General features: G+C 36.9%; 1 protein-coding gene across 4 annotated transcripts in view; it reads right to left on the reverse strand.

Moving 5' to 3' along the window:
• CYP39A1 (cytochrome P450 family 39 subfamily A member 1) overlaps positions 1–24,920 on the reverse strand; it is a 104,492-nt gene that overhangs the window by 65,618 nt on the left and 13,954 nt on the right. For 2 of the 4 annotated variants that reach the window (XM_031012612.3, XM_063707644.1), the window contains exons 4-7: positions 23,829–23,978; positions 22,389–22,482; positions 16,956–17,063; positions 11,407–11,497 (exon numbers count right to left, since the gene is read on the reverse strand). In XM_031012612.3, the coding sequence (XP_030868472.2) occupies positions 11,407–11,497; positions 16,956–17,063; positions 22,389–22,482; positions 23,829–23,978 (443 nt within the window). The remainder of the gene's footprint in view (positions 1–11,406; positions 11,498–16,955; positions 17,064–22,388; positions 22,483–23,828; positions 23,979–24,920) is intronic. The other 2 variants (XM_031012613.3, XM_063707645.1) reach the window with 1 other exon arrangement.

Genomic DNA, 24,920 nt, shown 5'->3' on the forward strand with positions numbered 1-24,920 from the left:
GTAGGCTGATGAAATCCTCCTTAAACAAATTAAAATGTAAATATTTAAATAAATAAAATGGAATCTGTGATACTATATAGCTTAATGTCAAAGTAAAAAGATAGATAACTTTATTCTTCAGCTCTGTGGATACAATAATATTCACCGTATTGAGAATACATAAAACTCTACAGGAGGAAGAAATGTCTCAGTGGTGATGGAAGCCATTACATCTTCTCCTCTTTATACATCCTCTCTAAATAAGGTAAATAAACTAATGGCAAACACCACCATTACTTTTGCACCAGCCAAGTAACTTGATTTACCATATTTAGAGAGGACATACAAAGAGGAGAGGTGTCATGGAAGTATATCCCTAGTCCTTCCGAGTTTCCATCACACAAGAACCTGCTGGTTTCATGGCTTTCACAGTTCTCTTTTCACCTGACTTTCTGCTTCCTACAGACATTTCCAATGTAAAAAGTCCACTGTACATTGATCACAGCATAAAATCTGGATAGATGTGTCTTTTCTTCTTCATCTTACCCCTTATACCACCACAGGAGAGTATGCTCATTTTCTCCTTTGGCTCCATTCACTTTTCCTGATAGCTGACTTTGTCACTTCTACTTTTTTCTCCATATTGGACATTCTGGTCATTACACTTTCTATATTTTATCAGCAAGATCTGTTAGAGGCAAGCAGCAGAACCTAAATCTAGCTGATTTAGTAAAATAATAATAATTTATTAAAAGTTTGTTAAGTAGTTTATGTAACTTTTAAGAGGGCTGGACAACCAGGCTTGAAGGGTGCATAGCCAGGAATCTTGCTCCAAATCAGGCCACAGAACTGGTCTGGCAAGCATGACACTGTCATTGATGTCAAGTGCATTGTGGCCACTGGCATAGGATACTGAATGACACTGTGTCCCCAGAAACTTCATCCTGCAATACCTGCAGTTGCTTCCAGGGAAAATTTTTTAGTCTCCATTTCTTTATTTCAGTAACTCTTGATTCGAAGTCTTGGGTTGGTAGATCTGATTGGCAAAGTCTTATTTTCATGGTAATATCCTAGTTTCAAGGAAGGCAATGAAAACAAAAATCTAGCATTTTCCTGCCCACTATGGCAGGCAAGTTTCTGTTGAAACATACGGTTCAGATTTTGCGTGGCCAAAAATGGATATGTATCAATATGTGTGTTTGTAAATAATATATATGAGTATAAAAAATATATCATTACGAACATATATTTTTATAAATATAAATACATTTTATAACTATAACTATATACCTTTTTATAAACATAAAATATATTTATATATGCGTATGTCTGTGTTTATATATACAAATACACTCCTTGTCTATTCCCAGGCTAGTGACCCCTCGCTTAAAGACTCTATAAAAGCAGACTAAGTACAATGATATCTCCCCACCTTTCTCATGATACTTCAAACTTGTCTAATGACAGTTTTTTAAAACAGTGCAATAATTAACTAGAACACCTGTGTACTGGTGTCATATTTTCTGAATGGTAGTCATATTTTTTGAATCAAAACCAAATGCTCATCCTCTTTTTTTTATTTAAAAATCCACGCATTGAGAGTTGAATCAAATTTTGCTTTGAATAATGTGACAAAGAAAGAAAAGCTTTTTCCTGAATCTCTTCTTCCAACCTAATATTAACCATTTTTTAGAAATGTGCTCACATTCTCCTCTGGAATAAAAAAAAAAAAAAAAGGACAAACATCTTCCAACAGAAATGCCATCATGATGGTGAATCTCAAAGAGTTTTGTGAGCCCACAGTGAGGCCACATCTGCTGTCTCTGACCCCAATCAGCTCTTCCTCTAGATATCTGCTTGTCTAACTCTTAATATCTTAAAGTCCTTGCTCAAATCTCACTTTGCCAATTAGGATTTACACTGATTCTATTTAATACTATAATACCACCTTCCCCCATCCCTGGCATTCCTGATTTTCTCTAGCCTTTCCCTCCCTCCCCCCTCCCTCCCTCCTTTCCCCCTCTTTCTTTTATTTTCTTTTCTCTCTCTCTCTTTCCCTCCCTCCATCCCTCCCTCCCTTCTTTCTTTTCTTTCTTTCTCTTTCTTTCTTTCTTTTCTTTCTTTCTTTCTTTCTTTCTTTCTTTCTTTCTTTCTTTCTTTCTTTCTTTCCTTCTCTCTCTCTCTCTCTCTCTCTCTCTCTTTCTTTCTTTCTTTCTTTCTTCTTTCTCTTTATCCTTCCTTCCCTCCCTCCCCTCCCTTCCTTCCGTCCTTCCTTCCTTCCTTCCTTCATCTTGCTCTGTTGCCCAGCCTGGAGTGCAGTGGCGCAAACTTAGCTCACTGCAACTTTGAATTCCTGGACTCAGGTCGATCCTCCCACCTCAGCCTCCTGAGTAGCTAGAACCACAGGTGCATGGCACCATGCCCAGCTAACATTTTTTTTTAAGAGATGGAGCCTCATTATATTACCCAGGATGGTCTTGAATGCATCAAGCAATCCCAAAGCTCTGGGATTATAGGCATGAGCCATCACGCCCACCCATTTATCACCTTTTAATATTTTTACTTTTAGAGTTTACTTATGTATTACATTTATTGTTAATTGTCTGTATCCTCTACCAGAATGTAAGCACCAAGAAAAAAGTAATATTTACTTTGTTCATATTTCCAAGTTCCTAAAGCAGTTCCTGTCATATAACGGGAGTGCAACAAATATTTGCTGAATTAATAAATGAATGGGTGTGGCTGGGGTAAAATAAACAAGGATGAAAGGGCAGAGATGAGGTCGTTGAGTTAGACAGGAATCAGATGACAAAGAGTTTCTGAGGCCATTTGAAGGCTTTAGATTTCATTCTGAGTGAGATGTGAGGTCACTGGATGTGTGCACTGAGTACCAGAATCTGACACAGAGAGAGAAAAGAGCCAGTGGAGAAAGAGAAGTTGAACCCACCAAGAGATTGGCGATCGATCAATGGAACAAAATCTTAGAGGTAATTAGGGGGGTTGGGATCTACATGTCCAGGTGGCCTTGGTCAGAAGAAGGTATAGGTATGCAACAAGTAAAGATGATTGTCTACATAAACTACAGACCATCGCTCTGGTTAAAGTGCCCTGGTTAAGTGGCCCTTAATTTCTTTGGGTAATTCTATTGTCTTGGCAGACACATCATATTGTTTTGGAAAACAACTGGGTTATAAATATGGTAGTCATATTTTTTGGATCAAAAATGAGGTGAATGGCTTAGAAGATGTTTTTCTCTAATCTATAAGTTCACTTATATGTAAAGTTTTATAAATATATTAGAATTAAATCATATTCAGTGTTATAAATGTTAACTCATAGCAGAAACAAAATGCAGAGTGTTTTTAGTGGGTATTCCAAAGTCTACCTTGGTTAGATTGTGATTCTGCATGCAAAGGTGGGTCAAACCTACCATCATGGCCACAGGTATCAGGCTCAGGGGTATGAATGTTACTCCAGGAACATTTTCTGAGTATACATGTAGCATACCTCCAGAGCTATGCTTTAGGAAGATTAAAGTGGAAGCAACTTGGAACAGAATAAAGCTGGAAATTGGATTGAAGCATCATAATTCAGGGATTCTAAGTACAATTTTGAAACAAGGAGATTTGTTGATTTGTATTGTCAACTTTCATGCCAAACAAACTAGGCTCAACTCACACCCCTACCACTTGCTAGCTGTATGGTCTTAGGTAAGTTATCTAATTGGGATTTCATGTTCCTCGTGCATAAAATAGGGCAAACAATAATGTTTAGGAAGGATGATCCAAGGATTAAATAAGCCAACAAGGAAAGCACTCAAAATAGGGCCTGCTACTTAATTAGCACTGACTATTAACTATTACTGTTTCTACTACTCCTATCTTGTAGGGCAAAATTAGACATAAATAGTCTCATGCTGTATTTCTGCTGCATTTTGACACCACCAAAAGTACAGCCAATTCATATGAAAGTAATTCATTTGTGACTATAAACATTCAAGAAAACTATCTTATTTCAAAAAACAACACTGACTAATATTTGGAAGTAGAAAAACTCAAAGTTACAACAGTTACTAATTTCATGATATGGGAGGATTATAAAATTTCATATAACTGATATAGTTGTATCAGTTTTGGCCATAGCTAAGACTTACAAAGCAATTATGATTTGCCAGGTACTACGCTATCTATCTAATTTACATTTGTTATATCCTTCTAATAACTTCACGAGATGAGGATTATTATTAACCATCTTCCCAAAGAGGAAAAAGGCTTAAAGAACTTGATAACTTGAGTAAAGATACACCATTAATAAGTGTCTCCACCTGGATTTCAACTCAGGCAGTCTGACCCTAGTGTCCACACTACATTATGAGGTTATGACAGGCAATTGAAATAACGTGTACTAACTTATCAATTAAAATTTAAAACAAAATGACTAATTTCTAGGAATTATGCCCCAAAATTTGATAACAAAGCAAAAATATTCTTTATCAGATCATCAATGATTTGGTAATATATGTTTCACCCAAAATTAAGGGACAAAATAAAACCACAGGCAAAAAAAAATGCTTTACAGAGATCAAAACCCTAGAGAAAAGTTAACATTATTTACCATTCATACGGATTACTGGGCTTGAAATTACTCAGTGTCTCAAAGTACTGATAAGATATTGGCTGGGACTAGGTGTATTACGTATTTTTTTTTTAATTTTCTGTATATTATGATTTGTGTGGGTGTGTAAATTTTTTTATAATAATATTTCTTAAATGTATAACATTTTTAAAAGAAACAGAAAACCTTCCTGGCTGGGGAGAGACTGCTCCTCTCCCTCTCGGGGCAAGCTAGTTCTTCCAGTTGGCACAGAACTCAGCCTGGAGCACACCTTTGACATGCAAATCAACCAGTCTAGAACTACACCCATCTATCTGGCCCAGATAACCCAAGAAGCAATATTCCTCTGCCTTAATCATCTCAGGGCCAGATATCAGGCCACTAGAAACCACTCTACAGTTTAGAGCCCCTGGGGATTATTCAAACTAGCTAATGCTAAACTGCTGACTTGTCCCTTCTCTGCCTTTCCTGTGGAAATCCTAATAAAGGGTCTAGCTCCTTTTGTGGTTCCCAACTGACTGACCATCATACAATAGGGTTCTGCTAACTCAAAATTAAGTGCAGAAAACTGTCAAAAAGTCTTTATATAAAACATTCGTTTCATATAAAATGTCAAATGGGATGGTTGATAGAGCTGCAAACACAGGCTAGACCAAGATACTTATCTCTTAAAACTAGCCATATATTCTTACATTTGTTCATTAAACTCATTCAGTAAATAGTTGTTGAATAATTTTTAAGTTCTAGGCAGCTAGGTACTACAAAGACCAACTATGTTTAGTTTCTGTTGTTGGAGACGTTGCATTTTGGTGGGGTAAATACATAAATACACAAATAAAAAATATTTTTAAAAGTTAGTGATTCTCTAACTTGTCTTACTTTTAAGGAAATATAGAGTAAGACAAGTCAGAGAATCACCAAGGGCAGAGTTGGGGAAAGTGACTTTAGATGGGGTAAGACTAAAATATCTATCTGAAGAGGAGACATTCAAGCTGACTGAAAGATTAGTAAGGGAAAGAGTTCCAGGCACAGGAATCTTACTGAATTTACCAGCAGGTACATGTCTCCAAAGAAACAATGTAAATATTCCTTTTTCTCTCCTAATATCTTCTGGATACTTCCAAACCTGTCTTCAATTTTTATACAAAGCACTTAGTTCATAAGTTTCTGCAAGAACATGGACTGTACTTTACTCATCTTCATAGCTCTGGTACTTCACACAATGCCTTCACATGGTGAGCACTCAAAAAATAAGTTTGAGGGCCAAGTAAAATAATGGATGAATTAAGGGTTAATCCACATAAGCCTGGGAGGTTTTCTAAAGAAATTTTAAAACTTATATTTCAGGGTGATGTCAGTAAAAATAGCAGAGCAAGGATCTCCTAAAGTTCCCTCCTTAAAAGCAATAAGAAATTTGGTAAAAATTCTAAGTATCAAGTTTTTTAGAATTCTACAGATTAACCAAAGTTTTGCAGCAATTCAAGAATGTCTATTCAAGAAAAAAACAGTTGACTCTTGATAAGAACATCAAGCTTAACGTCATTTTAACCTGCCCTATTCTCAAACCCCTCTCTACATCTCCATAGAAGCCTTAAAAGCCAGAAGTCTGCATTCACAGTGAAAATCAACAACCCAGCCGTCACTAGATAGGGCAGAACAAGGTTGGAACTTCTTCTAAACATCACTACTACAGTATTCTCATTATGTGACAAGTTTGGCAGTTTCCTAGAAGACCTTACTTGCAAGACTGTCTTTATTTGACATGACTTAGAGCTCACTCAGTATGAAAAGCCTTTCCTCCAGGGGTGTTGGTTTAAAATATTTAAAGACAGCTGTTTAACTTTGCAACTATCTGAGTCAGTAGGTAACTGTTGGACAAACAACAGACAAACCAACAAGATGAAAATGAAAGGCTAGGGAATGAGTTGTTCATAGTGGCTTTGCAGAGGTCTAATGAATTCCCAGGAATTTAGAAGGGCATCCATTTGCCCAGGGCTTTACTCATGCTCAGGAAAGACATGAGAAGGCCACAAGCTGTCATGTACACCCATCCTTGAGGCTCTGCACAGGAAGAAAGTGAAAGCTAAGGCAGAGTTGTCAACTGCTTGGCTGAGTGTTGAAGGCATGGCCAACATGCACACACAGTCCCTTAGCAAAGAATGGGGACTTCTAAATTACTGAGGTAAAGAAATATCTGTCTAGTTAATACCTGATCACTAAATAATGGAGCAGAGACTTCTGTGGCCACCCATGACAAAGAATGCAAACATTACAGAATTAGTTAAGGAAAGTCACTAAACAATCAAACAAACAACAAGAACAATAAACAGCAACAACAACAAACCCTGAGGAAAGAGAAGAATCTAATTTCCAAAGTTGTTACATTCTATTATTTAAAATGTCCAGTTTTCAGCAAAGAATTATAAGGCATATAATAACAAACATGAAACAAGACATGAAATAAGAAAATACAGTGTTGAATGTGTATCACTTTCACACAATCATAAAGTTAAAAAATCAAGAGTTGAACCACTATAAGTAGAAGACTGTCTGAATAGATTACTCACAGAGGAAAAAAAGGAATCAACAGAAAGGGTCCCTGAAGAAACTCAGTTGCTGGACTTAATAAAGATTTTAAATCAGATATTTTCATTATGTTCAAAGAACTAAGGAAATCTTTTCTAAAGAACTAAATAGAGAATATCAATAGAGAAACTGTAAAGATTAGAACAAAATTAAATTAAATACAAAAATCACTAGGAAAAATAAAATCAAGTTAAAATAAACAAAATTAAAAAGTGAGTTCTTTGAAAACAAAATTGACAAATATGTAGCTACAATGACCAAGAAGGTAAAACAGGACCCAAACTAAAATCAGGAATGAAATATTTGGTTTTCTAGTGCCCTTACAGAAATAAAATGGATTGTGCGGAACACTATGAAAAATTTTATACCAACAAATTAGATAATCTAGATGAAATGGACATAGTCCTAAAGAGACATAAAGTATAAAACTGACTCAAGAAGAAATAGATAATCTAAATAGACCAGTAACAAGTAGAAAGACTGAATTAATCAAAAAACTTCTCAAAAAGAAAATCTTAGGACCAGATCACTTCATTGGTGAATTCTACCATATGTTTAAAGAAGAAATAATATCAATCTTTCATAAGCTCTTTCAAAAATTAGAAGAGGAAGAAATACACTCTCTAAAGCCAGAATTATCTTGATACAAAAACCAGACAAAGTTATTTTAAGAAAAGAAAATTATAAGTCAATATTCCTTATTAATATAGATTCTTCAAAAAAGATACTTCAAAAAATACTAGCAAACTGAATCTAGCAACATATAAAGAAAATTATACATGAGGATTAAGCAGGATTTATTCCAGAAATGCATGGATGCTTCAAGACCTGAAAATCAATTAATGTAAAACATTATAATATAAAACAGTACACTAGACGAAAGGAGCCAGACACAAAGGACCACATATCATATGTTTCCATTTATATGGACTGTTCACAAAAGGCAAATGTGTCAGGACAATAAGTAAATTAACGGTCGTCAGAAGCTAGAAATAGAAGGAAACGGAAAGTGACTCCTAATGGGTATGGGATTAATTTTGAAGGTGATAAAAATTTTCTGGGACTAGACAGTGTTGATGGTTGCAATCTTATAAATATACTAAAAACTACTACATTTCACACTTTGAAAGGATAAATTTTATGGTATGTTAATTATATACGATTATATATATATATAATTTTATTTATAAGTTGATGCATGTTACATGCACACAAACTTATAGCTCAAGATGACAACCTGAGAACGCACTTCTACCTTCCTCTGTCCCAATGTCCCATTAAAAAAAATGAAGCCTGATATGCTGGCACACACTTGTGGTCATAGCTACTCAGGAGGCTGTGGCAGGAGGATCACTTGAGCCCAGGAGCTCGAGGCTGTAGTGAGCTATGATCATTCCACTGCACTCCAGGTGACAAAGTGAGACCCTGTCGCTAAAAATTAAATTAAAAAGTGTGCAATTAAAAAATAAAAACACAGCTGTAAAACAAGAAAAGGAAGAAGCAGATAATGAAGACTTAAGAAGATAATAAAGACTTAGATAGAAGGTGTACAGGATTAGTTAGAGGAAGTAGAATAATGAAAAGCACCACCCAAAATAATTGGGGCTAAGCAAGCATCTTCACAAAGGAGCCCCAAAAAGCTTTCATTTTAAAGTAAACAAATAGAGAACACAAGAGGAGGCTGAAAGGCAGCTATCAAGATAGTTCAAGAACTAACTGCCTTTAGAAAAGTGGTATGAGTCTGACCCTTTCCTTTCCCAAGTATTCAATAGTAGTTTTTACCCTGAGATTTGTTTTATAAGAAAGTTGGGCAAAGTGCCTAGAAGTGAGTGTTGAAGCCACAGAGATACAGCATTGGAAATTCATAAAAGACTTTCCCAAGAAGGAAATGGTGATCTTGTGGGAGACAAGAGCATAGAATGGAAAAACTGCTGTACTGAGTCAGATTCCTGTTCCATGCCAGTGATGATAATTTGCACATGTAACTTGACTGGATCAGGGGGTGCCCAGATATTTGACTAAACATTATTTCTGGGTGTGTCTGTGAGGGTATTACTAGTTGATATTAGCATTTCAATCAGTAGACTGAGTAGGGCAGACTGCCCTCCTATATGTGGGTGGGTAAATTTACTCAGGGTTCTCCAGAGAAACAAAACTCAACAGATTAGATGATGCCTAGATGATGGTTAATTCTATATGTTAACTTGACTGGTCGTGGGGTATTCAGTTTAACCATTATTCTGGGTGTGCCTGTAAGGGTGTTTGTGGATGATAGATGAGTATTTGAATTTGTGGGCTCAGTAAAGTAGGCTTCCCTCCCTAATGTAAGTATGCACCATCCAATCCACTGAGAGCCTGCATCAACAGCACATCATGGGACTCCTCAGCCTCCATAGTCAGGTCAGCCAATTTTTTATAATAAATGTCTTTTGAGTTTTCTCTCTCTCTTTATCTATGTATCTATTTACATCCTAATTGGTTCCATTTCTCTGGAGAATCCTGACTAACCCAATGTACTGAAATGTTCCTTCCTTGACAGAATCCTTTGTATGGACACATGGATATCTTCCTTGATATCAGCTTCCAAAGATCTGTGGACTCCTCTCACAACATTTAAATTCCTGAGCTGCTACTAGATCTTATGTATGGATTGATTGAATAGCTTCTGTATAAGAATGGTTAAAAAAAAGTTTGATGTCTTTCATAAATAGTTTTCAATTCTGCAGTAGTGTCTTATAGACTGAAAGCATTGATATAATGTAGCTGTTGCACTGGTAGTACTATTTGAAGGAGCATTTTTTGTGTCAGAAGAGAACAATGGGTTTTAAAAATAAACAATAACATAGAAAAAGCAAAAAGGTTTTAATCTTTCTCCACTAGAACTGGGTTCAAGAGTTCTAGAATCAAGCCTTGTAGAAATTTAGATTAATGTTACACTTCTGTTGTGGCCTTTGGGTCAGAGAGGACCCCCCACGTTATCCCCATCATCCCCTCTCTACTCTTTTATTTCCTAAAGCCACAAATTTGGAGTACCCTAAGTCAGGAAAAGACTCTAGTAAGGAAATAATAAAGGAGAATATGTGACAATCAAGAGTGCATTGCCTTTTTCCATTTGTAGACATGTGGGCATGTGCCTTTCTATTTGTTTTGTAGATGCAAGCTGCACAAAGGCCAGTTGTCTTCTCTTATATTCACCAGTGTCTTTCCAGAATCTAACCTGTTAGCATTGTTGGCATTCAATGATAATGATGTTCACCATTTCTATAAGGTCCAGCATCTGCTGACGCATACTCAAGGCTCAGACAATATTACTTAGATATTCATGGTTGCCAAGCCAGTTTACTTTTTGGTTTAACTCCATAAGAAGCAATCCAAAAAAAAAAACTTTAAATAAAATATTTTCAGTAATCATGGAAGGGAGACGGAAAACCATTAACTGGCATCATACCTTTTGCCCTAATATTATATTGTTTTCTTCCAAGAAAACCCTATCATTTCTTATTCTTTTTATATCAGGATACATAATACGAGATATTAAGAAGTTTAAAAAAGTCAACTCCCCAGATTGGTCAAATTATGCTGAATAAACAAGTAGTTGAGTACTCTCTATTCAAGCTTGTATTTGCTTTTTAAAAGAGATGATAAATAAACAGCCGACATCTGAACTAAAGAGTTCAAGGCAACAATCCCTATTTGCAGTTCCTAAATCCTCAAATTTCTAACAACCATAAGGGTTTTTTAATTTCTTTTTGTTTACTTGTCTTTTGTTTGTTGTCTTTTAATAATCCTTTGGTAGCAAGCCTTACCTGACCTCTACAGTCCTATTAGGGCTCTTATGTAATATATGGAATATACCCTTATTACTTTTATAAAATCTGAAAAATCCTGAACTTGAAAACTGTGGACATTCATTCAATTGAGGTGAGGATCCAAGACATTAGAAGAACAAACATATGTATATATATTTAAGTAAGGAAATTAGGCAAATCACAATCTCTATAGCACTGATTTTATCACTTGGAAAATGAAGGAGTTGCACAAAAATATGCTTGACAGTAATTAAACTCTAGGATTCTACCTGATCAATTTATATCCTGATATATAACAAATTATGTTGAATTTTGGATTATGTTGAATTTTTATAAAATTATAGGTATTTAGCTTTGCCAATATGTGTGACAAACATGCATTATTAGCTGTGTCTTTCTATATAATAAGGTTTAGTACCTGCTTTGCCAAACACAGAAGATATGCCTTCCATAATGGCCTTGTGGATATCAGGATGAGAAAGGACGTATGCAAGTGTCCAAAATGCAACCTTAAAAAGAAAAACATATATCAAAAATATGAACTTCTTTGAAGGTGAACAAAAGCATATTTAGTATTAGCCATACATATATTTTTTAAAAAGGATGATGTTTAAATTAACCTTAAGAGCACATTAGTAGAAAGCATATTTTGAAAACAACTAGATATTATTAATAAGAGATATGTAATATATCTCCAAGAAGCCAGATTTAAATTTTTATTTTGTCACTATAATTTAACTATATAATTTAAATAGATTAAACATCTATCTTCACTAAAAATGAGAAAAGTTGTTATTTTTACTAATGAGTAACACAAAATATTATATAGGCATATATTAAATTTTCAGAAGCAACTAGTTATGACACTTAAGAATATTAATCCAAAACAAAAACATTTCTTAAGATTTAATTTCCTTAGAATACAAGTGAATTAGCACATTTTATATTCTGCAACTGAAACACAGTAGTTTTAAATAAGCCCAGGAAAATGCAGCAGGAAACCATCCCATAAACTAAATTATGAGAGTACTCAATGTCAAAAACAAAGTCCTTTTTTTGGGCTTTTTTTTGGCTCTGAATTAGTAAATAAAAGAAAAAAATTTTTTGAGTCTTTTCACACTTGAATGCTATTGAATATAGTATATTTGCACATTTTCTCTCTTGGCCACTCAAACTTATTTCATATCTTTCCTCGTTATGGTATTACAAGATAAAATCATACTGCTTTACATCTTAAAAATTAACTTCCTCCTCAGGTAAATAGTTTTGCTTCTATTCTTAGGTTACATAATAAAGAAAACCTGTATAAAATCATCCAAAGAAGTGTGGGTTTCACTTTCATTTTTTTCTAAATACATTTATTATGAAAGAGATTTCATCTAGGAAAATTGGTCCTGAAATGATTCATGCAATGCTTTGACTAAATTTAGTCTGTCTCTTTTGTGAGGTAACATTATGTACCTTTAAATAATACCAATACTCCCCTCTGTGGTCAAAAGAGGAAGAGCAATTGTCCGAAAAGAAGTGCTCAAATAAGCCAAATTCAATACTGTTCATTACTTTTCCCTTTCTAACTTTAAATTGATAGTGCAAGGATAAATATGGTACTGTTTACATAAACAAGGTGAATAGGGGAACCAAGGGTCCTCAATTTAGAGGCTTTCTTTCAGGAGTGTTATCCAGATTAAGAAAGATTTATCCTAGAGATTATCTAGTTCATTTTTACAGATGATGAAACAGATGCTCAGAGAACTATTTTGTCCTGTCTCTACTCAGGCCCCCTTTCTACTATTAACTACACACAAAAGTGCTAAATTATTGAATTCAATTAATAACTACTCCATACTCACTTCATCTTACTTGAAGAGTCAGAGTTCATGTTGGGGAAAAAAATAGTGATAAGACATAATGTATTAGTCTGTTTTCACACTTCTTTATAAAGAATTCCCTGAGACTGGGTAATTTATAAACAAAAGAGGTTCAACTGACTCACAGTTCTGCATGGGTGGGGAGGCCTCAGGAAACTTACAGTCATGGCAGAAGGCAAATGGGAAGCAAGGCACACTTTACACGGTGGCAGAAGAAGGGGGTGGGGAAAATGGTCAAACACTTTTAAAGCATCAGATATTATGAGAACTCACTCACTATCACAAGGACAGCCTGGGGAAAACTGTCCCCATTATCCAATCACCTCCTACCAGGTTCCTCCCTTTACATGTGGGGATTACAATTCAAGATGAGATGCGGGTGGGTACACAGAGCCAAGCCATATTACTTAGATTTTCAGTTACGCAAAACAGATGTTCATAGTTGTATGTGCCTAAATATAGCTTTAGAGATTCAATAAAATTGGATACTACTTTTTAAATGACAAACATAAGGAATTTAGCTAAACTACAAATGGCTGTTACTTTTATTTTATTTTATTTTTTTTGAGACAGAGTCTTGCTCTGTTGCCTAGGCTGGAGTGCAGTGGCGCGATCTCAGCTCACTGCAAGCTCTGCCTCCTGGGTTCACACCATTCTCCTGCCTCAGCCTTCTGAGTAGCTGGGACTACAAGCACCTGCCACCACGCACGGCTAATTTTTTGTATTTTTAGTAGAGACGGGGTTTCTCCGTGTTAGCCAGGATGATCTCGATCTCCTGACCTTGTGATCCACCCGCCTCGGCCTCCCGAAGTGCTGGGATTACAGGCGTGAGCCACTTTTTTTTAATGTCTCCTTTTACCTTAACAGATTACAGTTTTTAAAATTTTTTCTATTTTTAAAAAAGCCAAAGTATTTTTAAAAGATAAAAAGGCATATAAAATAGTTAATTAAAGTTTATATGTATTACTACATCAATAAGCAAGAATAAGTGACTTTGAGGTCTTTGTGCACCCACATTTGGGAAAGGAGTTGAAAACTGCTCCCAACAGTACCAATTAGTATCTTGTAAAACAGTTCAAGTCCAAGGTCAGAGATGGGCAAGAAGAAGAAGGGCCACTCAGCTCACTGAACTGCAGAAGCAGCCACCATAACGTCATTCCATTGTTTTGGAGAGGTAAGAACAAATGAGAGAAAGGGCAAGGAGGAAAACTCTGTATCTTTGCTGTGTCAAAGAGAAGACGAATTGAGTGTGTTCTTTGGTACTGATTTATCTATTCAAAAAGAGATTTTGATGGAGTCTTTATACCATGCCAGAGAGTCTTCTACCAATCATGGTAAACACAAATATGTTGGGAGATAATTCTTGTCCAAAGTATTTTCACATTTAGTTGGGCATATGAATACATATTGGAGAAAAATGAACGAAATGTACAAGACAGTGAGAGAGCAAACACATGTTACAAAAAATAAACACTGTGGGAGTTGAGAGTGGGATGGAGTAACAATTGCTACTGAAAGTATTTAGAAAGAATGTAAGAGATGCAGCAGATAAAAAAGGTAAAATGTCAGCTTTGTGATTGGTTTGGAGAAATCTTCTAAAAAAATCATTTGGCAGTCAGAAATTTCTTGGAACTTAGAAATGGTTTTCCCATAAAAATAATTTCATAAATTATAGTTAATATCTTGGGCCATAATGGAGCCTCCTAGTGACCCAGTGCCTAACCCATCTGAAGCCTGAGCTCTGAGTCCTATGGGCCTTGAGGCAGAGTACAAAGTAGGAGAGAGGAGATATAGATATACTCTGGGCTCCAGGAAAAGACAGGCCCCACCACCTACACCTCTGGCAGGGCTTCTGGTATTCTCAGCAGCAATAAAGGTCACTAAGGCAGAACAGCAGTGGATATTCCCACTCTGGGGCCTTTGAGCCATCAAATATTTGGAAGCCTGTGTTCAGTATTAATGGGCCATTGAAAATAATGATTGACTGAAACTAGGGAGATAATTTTTATAAGGGAAGAAAACTAGCATTTATTGAAGACCTATGCTGAACCAGGTGCTATTAGCCACAATCTATTTCTTACCAAAATAATCCTTATAACAACCCTTTAAGGTAGGTATAGCATTAATCCCATTTTACAGATAAGGGCACTGAGGCTTGGGCAGGTTAAACAATTGGCCCACTGTTACCCAGTGCTGGCAATTGGCTTTGGATCTGACTCTAAAGCCTCTCCAGGATCTCTGCCTGCTCACCAGGCTGCCTCTTGGAGGTGCCAACAAGAGCCAGTGAGATGGAATCTTCTCTAATCATCAGACACTTTCTTTCTGAAATGAATGATTTAAATCCTTTCAGACCAGCGCCAAGAACAAATTCCAAAGAACCGACTTCCCCTGTGTCAGATCAATGGGGCTTTGTGTGTCTTTCTTCCGGGGGATGTTTCTAACAAGATATTGAAAAATAATTCTTTGACAGGAGTGCCTGTTTTGTTGCTACTTTGAGAGTTGTTTTGATGTTTGTTTTTCAATTTTGCTATAGCTTAATCAGTTTCCAAGAATATTTTTTAGGGAAAAACCAGAGAAGAATATTATAGGTACATAAAGAAGAGGAAGGGTTTAGACTACTTTTACTTGACCATATCAGATGAAATGTATATTCCACTGGCTAACATACCTTTGAGAAAAGAGGCCAGAATTTCTATCCCTTCTCTTTATGCAGTAAATTTTTCAACAAGTTAAGGGAAACTAGAATATCAGGACTGAGAAAGCCTTTAACAACCTAGGCCTTTATAAAAGTAAGGCTAAATAAATAATACTTAAAACATCTTCCTCATTTCTATCTGTTAGAAGAAAAAGGAAGAAAAATGCCCACACATATCATTATGGATAGGTTAAATCCTCCTGTTTAGTAGAAAACAAGTATATTTAAAAAGTTACCCTTTTAATTTCAGATAATATAAGTAGCATCTTAGGCTAATGTGAGAACCTCCTGGCCCAGGAAACTGTTTGCACTGAACATGATGTGACAGACAAATCTCATGGCTCTAATCTAATTCAAGACAGATTTTAAAAGAAACAGTTTTTTAGCCGGGCCCAGTAGCTCACGCATGTAATCCCAGCTGCTCAGGAGGCTGAGGCAGGGGAATCGCTTGAACCCGGGAGGCAGAGGTTGCAGTGAGCTGAGATCACGCCATTGCACTCCAGCCTGGGTGACAGAATGAGACACCATCTCAAAAAAAACAAAACAAAACAAAACAAAAACAACAGCAACAAAAAATAAAACACAAAAAACAGTTTTTTAAGTCTTGCCTCTCTTTAGAAGTGTTGAAAGTTCCAATTTCACCAGCACCATTCATGCGGAAGCTTGTAGGACCATAATGCTAAGCAATGCAAACAGGAATGGCACACAGAAGGAGAATGGGTACAAATGGAGAGAAAGAGCTAATATTCATTGATACCAGCTAGGCTTATCTTATTAAATCCTCATAACAACTTTGTAGAGAAATGAGAATTACCATTTATTGAGCACCCAAGTTCTAAGACCACAGTGGGAGGTTCACGTACATTATCCCTTTTTTTACCCTTATTAGGTAAAATAGTACATTATCTCTTATTACGAAATGGAGGCACAGAAAATTTAAATTACCACCATGACAGTCTACAACTACGAATTGGGATGTCTGGATCCAAGCCCAAGTTACCTGAAACTATCCATTTACTTATTCTTTCCAATAAAAGCATGTGGCCAATCCCTATTCATCTTTTCAATACCAATACTGAGCACATTGGCAGACACACAAAAAATGTTCCATAAACAGATGCTGTCTACAACTGGCCCCAAAGGGCAAGCTTTTCCCTCATCCTGTTACACACTGCCTTTCAGAGGACGGAATTTGCTTGAGATCTGTTTCGTCTCCTTTGTAACCTAATCAGATTTCATTAGGCATTCAGTTTTGGTTTTTATCTCACAACCAAATCCACTGTAGTTTTTTTCTTTTCCATAATGAGTGATGAGTGGAAAAAAGAATGGAAGACAGAAATGAAGGAAAAAAAGATGAAAGGACAGTGGAGAGCAATGTAACTCATACTTTACTAATATACTTACAGGAACAGCATTAGACAGAGAAGCCCAAAGCAGTAAGAGCCCATAATTGGGTGAGTTTTCCTTACTTGTTTGCGTCTCTACAATATCCAGCGTAGCTTGCAATAATGTCTGTTTAAAAGAAATAAACATTGCCAAACCATGGCTATGTGACAAATATTGATGTTAATAAACAAGAGATCATGCATTTTTCTTTAATATGAAAGATATTATTTCTGCCATTCCCAGGTTTTGCAGTTTGAGGCATGTGAAGGGATTTATGTCCTTACTGTAGTATAGTAATTAGGAGTAGGGATTCTGGAGTTTGACCACCTCACTGCATTTGTTCAGATCCTGGCTCAGATATTTAAGAGCTGGATGACCTTGAACAAGCTACTTTAATCTCTCTGTGCCTCTGTGTCCTCATCCATAAAATGTTCATAACATGGTACCTACCTCGTAGGATTGTTGTGAGAATTAAATGAGTTAGTACCTAAAAAGTGCTTAAAATAAAACCTTTCAGAGGGTAAAATGCACTTTGGATCTCTACTTTACTGAACTGAATTGACAAATTGTGTGTTATTATCTCTGCCCTCCACACTGCTCTGGAATCCCTGTCTTATAAACCTCTGCTCTTAGCAAAATGCAAGCAATAGAGAAACACACATCTCTGGTGCATTCAGGAGAAAACTACACCCCCATCCACCATACAGATTCTCAGCCCATTCACCATGGGAGACAGAACTGCCAAGCCAGAATATTACAAATGCCACAATACTCTAAAACCATACAGAGAACTGACACTTGACTTGAACAGTGACAGCTCAGGGCAGGGCCCCATCCAAGGCCCCATCCAAGGCTACCCATCTCAAGACATGTTGTTCTCAAGTCACCAAACAAATCCCACTAAAGTATTTTCTTCATAGGGCGGTTTCCCCAGATTTGTCTTTGCCAGTGATGGCTCCCCATCATGGGAAAAAATTCAGACACTGTAACATTTTCATTAAGTTACTCATCTACTTTTAATCTTAAATAACTTATGTCTAGGTGATAGAAATAATGGGAGCTAATATCAACTCACTGCTTGCTAAGGGCAAGTAGTGTTTTAAGTGTATTGCAAGTATTTAACCCATTTCACTCCTCACTATAACTCCAAGATGCAGATACTACTATCTTTTTTTTTTTTATTTTTAAGAAAAGACGTTTACTTGAGAATAGAGCATGGCAACGGGAAAATGCATGCAATAGTAAACTATGTGCGTATTCAGAGATTTAAAGGAAGACAACGATTTTTAAAGGAAAAAATGAGAAGGATTACATAATTGTTGTGCAATCATTATCCTTGTCTACAAAGATCAATAACAATATTGGACAGGCCAGTTGCTAGACAGGTGTTCCTGTAGAAGTATTATTGTGTAGGCTGTGATGGTCTTTGTGCAGCTTTGTGGCTTTTGTAGAGTTTTCTTTTCTTTCTTTTCTAAATCACACATTCAAGCATGAGAACCCTCTCTTCATGACCTTCCCTGGCTCTATTTGTCAGGTTTTTTTTTTTTTTTCTTAGGTTCAGGGGTACAGTTCAGGCTTGTTCTATAGGTAAAATCGTGTCACAGGAGCTTGTTATAGATTATTTCATCACCCAGGTACTAAGCCTAATACACAATAATTGTTTTTATCTGTTCCTCTCCCCCCTCCCAATCTCTACCCTCAAATAGGGTCCAGTGTCTGTAGTTCCCCGCAGATACTATTATCTTCACCATTATGCATATGAGGAAACTGAAACACAATAAAGTTAGGGAATTTTGCCAGGGACATATAGCTTGAAGGTGGTTGAGTTAGGATCCCAACCCTGTGAGTCTAGCCCTGACTCCAGAGCCCACACTCTAAGCCACTATGCTATACTGGCCCCCTTAGAGACACAAATCACAACTCTCTTGTATTAGGGATTTGGAGAACTGCATTGTACCACAGCATAGTAGCTTTGCTTCAGATACTATGACACAGAAAAAAAAAACTATTCAATCACTAGCATATAAAATACATTATAAAATAGAGACTGATGCTATTATTTACTAAAGCATGTAATTTTTCAAGGGATTAACTACTCTAATCCCTAGCTTTCTCGATTTAACATCCTCAGTTTTCCTGGTATTAAAGTTGTGAAAATAAATAAGAAATTACTTGTGAAATATGTAACACTATGCTTGCCACAAGGTAAGCACCCCAAAAATGTTAGCTAATGTCTTATTACTGTTTTTGTAAGAATGGATTAGCAGAATTGAAAATAGTTTAGATATGAATTTCATTTACTGCTTGTCTCTATCATACTTATAACGTAAGTTGTCACAGGACAAAGTTTATACCTCATGAAAATCCTATAGATACATTTCATTATTTTGATATTCTATGACACAATAATAATTTTAAATGAAAAACACTAGTTTAAGATATATCTAAAATAACATGGAAGAAATCACATTTTACATTAATGATGAAATAAAACATGTATATATTTTTTAAAAATGAAACTCAACTTCTACCCAGTCTTCTGCTTCACTAGGCCACTGAAATCTATTTATGCAGTTGAAGACAACAAAATCTTTTAAATTTCTTCTTAGCTCACACTTTTTTTTAATATTAATATAAAAACATTAGCTCAGCCAGGCACGGTGGCTCACGCCTGTAATCCCAGCAGTTTGGGAGGCCAAGGCAGGTGGGTCACGAGGTCAGAAGTTTGATACCAGCCTGACCAATATGGTGAAACCTCATCTCTACTAAAAATATAAAAAATAGCCGGGTGTGGTGGCATGTGCCTGTAGTCCCAGCTACTCGGGAGGCTGAAGCAGGAGAATTGCTTGAACCTGGGAGGCAGAGGTTGCAGTGAGCCAAGATCACACCACTGCACTCCAGCCTGGGCGACAGAGCAAGACTCCATCTCAAAAAAGAAAAAAAAATGCCACTGCCACACAAAACGCACAAACACACAAGCTCAGTGTGAACACTGCTAGAGGAAAACAGAGACGCGATACATAAAAAAATAAAGTTAAACTTCTCATGGATGTTCAAGTTGAATTCTCTCCTAAAGTTTTAAACACTGGATTAGCTTCAGCAGAATTCAAACTTTGTTTTTATTCAAATAATGATATGGTTTGGCTATGAAGCCACCGAAATCTCATCTTGAATTCCCACATGTTGTGGTAGGGATCCAGTGGGAGGTAACCGAATCATGGGAGCAGGTCTTTCTAGTGCTGTTCTCCTGATGGTGAATAAGTCCCATGAGATCTGATGGTTTTACAAAGGGAAGTTTCCCCACACAAGCTCTCTCTCCTTTTGCCTGCCACCATCCATGTAAGATGTGACTTGATCCTCCTTGCCTTCCACCATGATTGTGAGGCCTCCCCAGCCATGTGGAACCATTAAACTTCTTTCTTTTGTAAATTGCCCAGTCTCGGGTATGTCTTTTTCACCAACATGAAAACGGACTAATACAAATAGGGAGTTAAGAGTACCTATGATTAAAAATACCTCATTTCTTCAGAGTAAGAAAAATAAACGCTATTCTAGAGGAATTGTTGGTAGGGAATTTTACTTTCTTTTTTCTTTTTGGTTTTTTTTTTTTTTTTTTTTGAGATGGAGTTTCACTCTGTCGCCCAGGTTGGAGTGCAGTGGCGCAATCTCGGCTCACCATAACCTCCGCCTCCCAGGTTCAAGCAATTCTCCTGCCTCAGCCTCCTGAGTAGCTGGGATTACAGGCACGCACCACCATGCCAGGCTAATTTTTGTATTTTTAGTAGAGATGAGGTTTCACCATGTTGGCCAGGCTGGTCTCGAACTTCTGACCTTAGGTGATCCACCCACCTTGGCCTCCCAAAGTGCTGGGATTACAGGCGTGAGCCACAGCACCCAGCCTTGGTAGGGAATTTTAACTGGGAATTTAAAAACTCTGTTTGCTAGGCCCATAGATTACAGATCTATCTCGATACATCTTTTATATACATGTGCTTTTGCCCCTAAGTACTGGAAAATAATGCAAAGAACATGTGTGTTTGTCTGGGTTGTTTATACAACAAAAATATTAGCTGAAACACAGTTTGTCAATGAAGGGCCTTCCAGTATGGCTTCCTATTCCCTTTATTCAGGAAGGAGATACCTAAACATTCACATAGTCCTTTTTCCTAAGGCCATCTTCCTTTCTAGTTTTAAGCAAAGCTGTTTGTGATAATATTTGCTATTTAACTAAAAACAAACAAAAACTTTTGATGCCATCTTTAAATATAAAAATATTTGAAGAGTTTTTTTAAATGATGATAACAATGATAAGCTCCTATCCAGTCCTCTGTTCTCAGTGCTTTACAAAAATTAAATCATTTAATTCCCACAACTTTATGTGGTGAGGAAACTGAGGCCAAGAGACTAGGTACTGTGCCCAAGGTTACATAACCAGTGACTGGATTTGAGCCTAGACAGTCCAGACCAAATGAAACCCAGTCTCTGTGGGCAGACCCTGGCCTCAGACAGTTTTCAAAAGCTCCCAGAGGTGATTCTGATGAGAGGCAGAGGTGAGAACCATTCATTAGCAAGCATCTGAACCAAAGGTAAGGCTTGTTAAAGCAGATTGTCTACCTCAGAGGTGTTTGTTTGTTTCTGAGACAGGATTTCGCCTGTCACCCAGGCTGGAGTGCAGGGGCACAATCAGGGTTTGCTGCAGCCTTGACTGCCCGGGCTCAAGTGTGATCCTCCCACCTCAGCCTCCTGAGTAGCCGGTACCACAGGTGTGTGCAACCATGCCTGGCTAATTTTTTTTTTATAATTATTTGTAGAGACCAGGTCTTGCTATGTTGCCCAGGTTGGTCTCAAACTCCTGGGCTTAAGCAATTCTCCTGCCTGGTCCCCCAAAGTGCTGGGATTACAGGCGTGAGCCACCATGCCTGGCCTACTGCAGAGTTTCTGACTGATTCCCAGGTGATGCTGGTGCTTTGGTTTATGGGCCACATTTGAAGAACCACAGATCTGGAATAACACTTAGGGCACAGGTTCCTAGTGCCTGGCTTTTTAAATTATACTATTCTGCTTCCTTGCATCTGAAGAAACAACTAACGGTAGTGGCATCAACAACAAAGCCTATTTTGTAGAGCTTTGTTTTTCCTAATTTGCCATTACTTTCACCTGTCGCTATTGACACAGCCAACTGTATGATAACACAGAAATCAATACAGAACATCGGAATTGTACTTTTTTGCTCATTGCCTCTGGTTTTTTCTTATGTGGAATAGGATACCTTTTCTACATAGGTTGTTGTGATGATGTAACAGTGAAATAATGTATCTCAACATGTCCAGTACAGTGGTTTACACAAAAATGGTTATCTAATCAATCTCATGTGTTTTAGCAAAATATATTTTAACATCAATAATTTATTACTATCTTTACATTAGCAAAAGAAAGGTAAGAAATACTTACCATGGAATTATCTTTTGCAGATTTACATGCTTTTATATCTGGAATGCTTTTCTCAAACAGTTCCAGGAACCACTTTTTGGATTTTGACCAGTTTCTACATGAGAAAAAATATATATAGAAATTAATTGGAAAGCACTTTAGGAATAACAGGTCACATCATAAAAAAGGGATGTCTGTGGAATTAAAATTATTTCTCCAAATTTATTCTTCATTTTCAGGTATAATTTCATGGAAGGTCTACCTTCGGAATGATTAGTCCACAAAGACAGTTGGGGAGGCAGAGCAACTACATTTTAGTGTCTTTTGTAAATAAAACTTTGGAGTCCTACTGGATTGGCACTGAATAAGAAGGCAGAACCCACACTTGCTTGGTCTGCCTTTACTGTGGCTGCTGTAAGTTGCAGGAGGATGAAAACCCAATGCACAGAACCAATCGCTGACTTAAGCCGGGAAAAACAAACTGGCTCTCATCTTCTAAATCTTGTCTGAACAGTCACCATTGTAGATGAATGGTCTATGTAGGCTATGGTCTGAATGTCTGTGTCTCTCCCAAATCTTTATATGTTGAAATCCTAACCCCCAAGGTGATGTCATTAGGAGGCGGGGGTCTTTGGATGATAGCTATGTTATGAGGCTACAGCCCTCATGAAAAGGAGTACTAACCTTATGAACAGGGTCTGAGGGAGTCTGTCTGCCCCTTTTACCACATGAGAATGCAGTGAAAAATTGGGAGTCTGCAACCCGGAAGGAGCCCTCATCAGAACGTGACCATGCTGGCCCCCTCATCTCAGACCCCCAGCCTCTAGGGCAATAAGAAATAGCCCTCACCAGAACGTGACCATGCTGGCACCCTCATCTCAGGCCTCCAGCCTCCAGGGCGATGAGAAATAAATTTCTGTTGTTTATAAGCCTCCCAGCCTATGATACTTTGTTATAGCAACCCATATGAAGAAAGACATAGAGCCACTGCCAGGAAATTTCAAAATCATGCAGTTACTTTGCATGTGCCTCATTTTACAAACATTTGTCTGAACCAACTGTGAGAAATGCATTTAACCACGCCCATGTTTGCCTCAGAGAGAATGAGGAGCACAGTGTCTGATTCTGAGAATGCTCAGGTTGATGATTTAGCAGGAATCTTAACTGTAGCAATGAGTGCAATAATAAAAAGCTGTACATGGGATAAAAGACCTCAAAATAAATTCTTAATCCCATCGATCTCTTTCTCTCTTTTGTTTTTGTTCATCACAATAAGAAAAGCATCTCTCTTCCTTGGTCCTCCTTCAATTCACCTACAGACACCAAAAACAAACAGGTCATAAGAAACAGCTTCTCTCCCACTTAAACTGCTGTTACATCTACTTAGAACAGAAAAATGAGAGGTGTTGAATTGCTGAGAGAAGCTTGGTCAATGAATTAATTATAGCAAACAACTGTTACCTTAGAAGACACTCTGGCAACTGGGACCCATACTCAAAATCTTCATCATAAGCTTGAAAATACTGATGGAACTCCTTGATTTTTTTCTTGTTTGTGGAAAACAAACTTTTATTAAAGAGCATATTCACTGTGACTGGATAAAGGAGATGTCTACAAAGACAGAAACACACAGAAAGTCAGACCCGAAGACCAAAGAAGAAAGGCAAAGGATACAAAGCAAGGCATTATTTCATAGCAATATATGGGGAGCAGATAATAGGTGACAGATTCTCTTGGGAAAAAGTCGCTCTTAAGAAGTTTTGATATTTGCTTACTGTGGTCAAGATAATACAGGGGGAACTGAAACTGTGGTTTGATTTATCTGAAGATATTTAAATGCTTTCTAAACAAGCATATTAGACTCTGACAAATATGAGATAATAAATAAACTGATCTAATACAATTCAACAATTTATTTAGCAAATAATAGTAGCTAAGATATAGTCCATGCCTTTAGACAGCAACAACAACAACAACAACAACAACAAAGAATCAGGGCAATATTAGTCACCAAATTTCCTAATTTCTCACAGGATCCCATAAATTCAAACTATTGCCCATTGAAATATAGTACATATCTTCAATTAGTTTCACCATTAAGAGAATAAAGTGATTACTGTAGCATACTTAAGATAAAGAATATAAAATATTGTTAACATGCCTTAAAACACTTAATACTGTTTATTTAATTTTTACTTACCATCCCTTCATAATCTCCTCCACCCAAAGTTTCAAAAATATCCAAGAATATTTTGTTCATTTCAATATCTTCATTTTGTTATATATATTGGGTATGCTTCAGCACATTTTTAAATTTGGTTGTTTGTTTTTGTGTCCCCCCTCCACCCCCTACTACTGGACCTCTAACAAAATGTTCACTGTCATTCTGAGTCTGAACTGCTCAATCTTGCCTTGGGCATTCCAGGATTCCTGCTGAGATGGCAAAGTGACTCAGGTAACTTCAACTTACGAAATCTCTTTATGCATGTGGGAAATTTTTTCATGTCTCCCATGCCCAGACTTTAACTTTTCCAGAAAGCTTCAGAATGGGGC

This window comes from Gorilla gorilla, chromosome 5, assembly GCF_029281585.2.
Source record: "Gorilla gorilla gorilla isolate KB3781 chromosome 5, NHGRI_mGorGor1-v2.1_pri, whole genome shotgun sequence".
Lineage (NCBI taxonomy): Eukaryota > Metazoa > Chordata > Mammalia > Primates > Hominidae > Gorilla > Gorilla gorilla.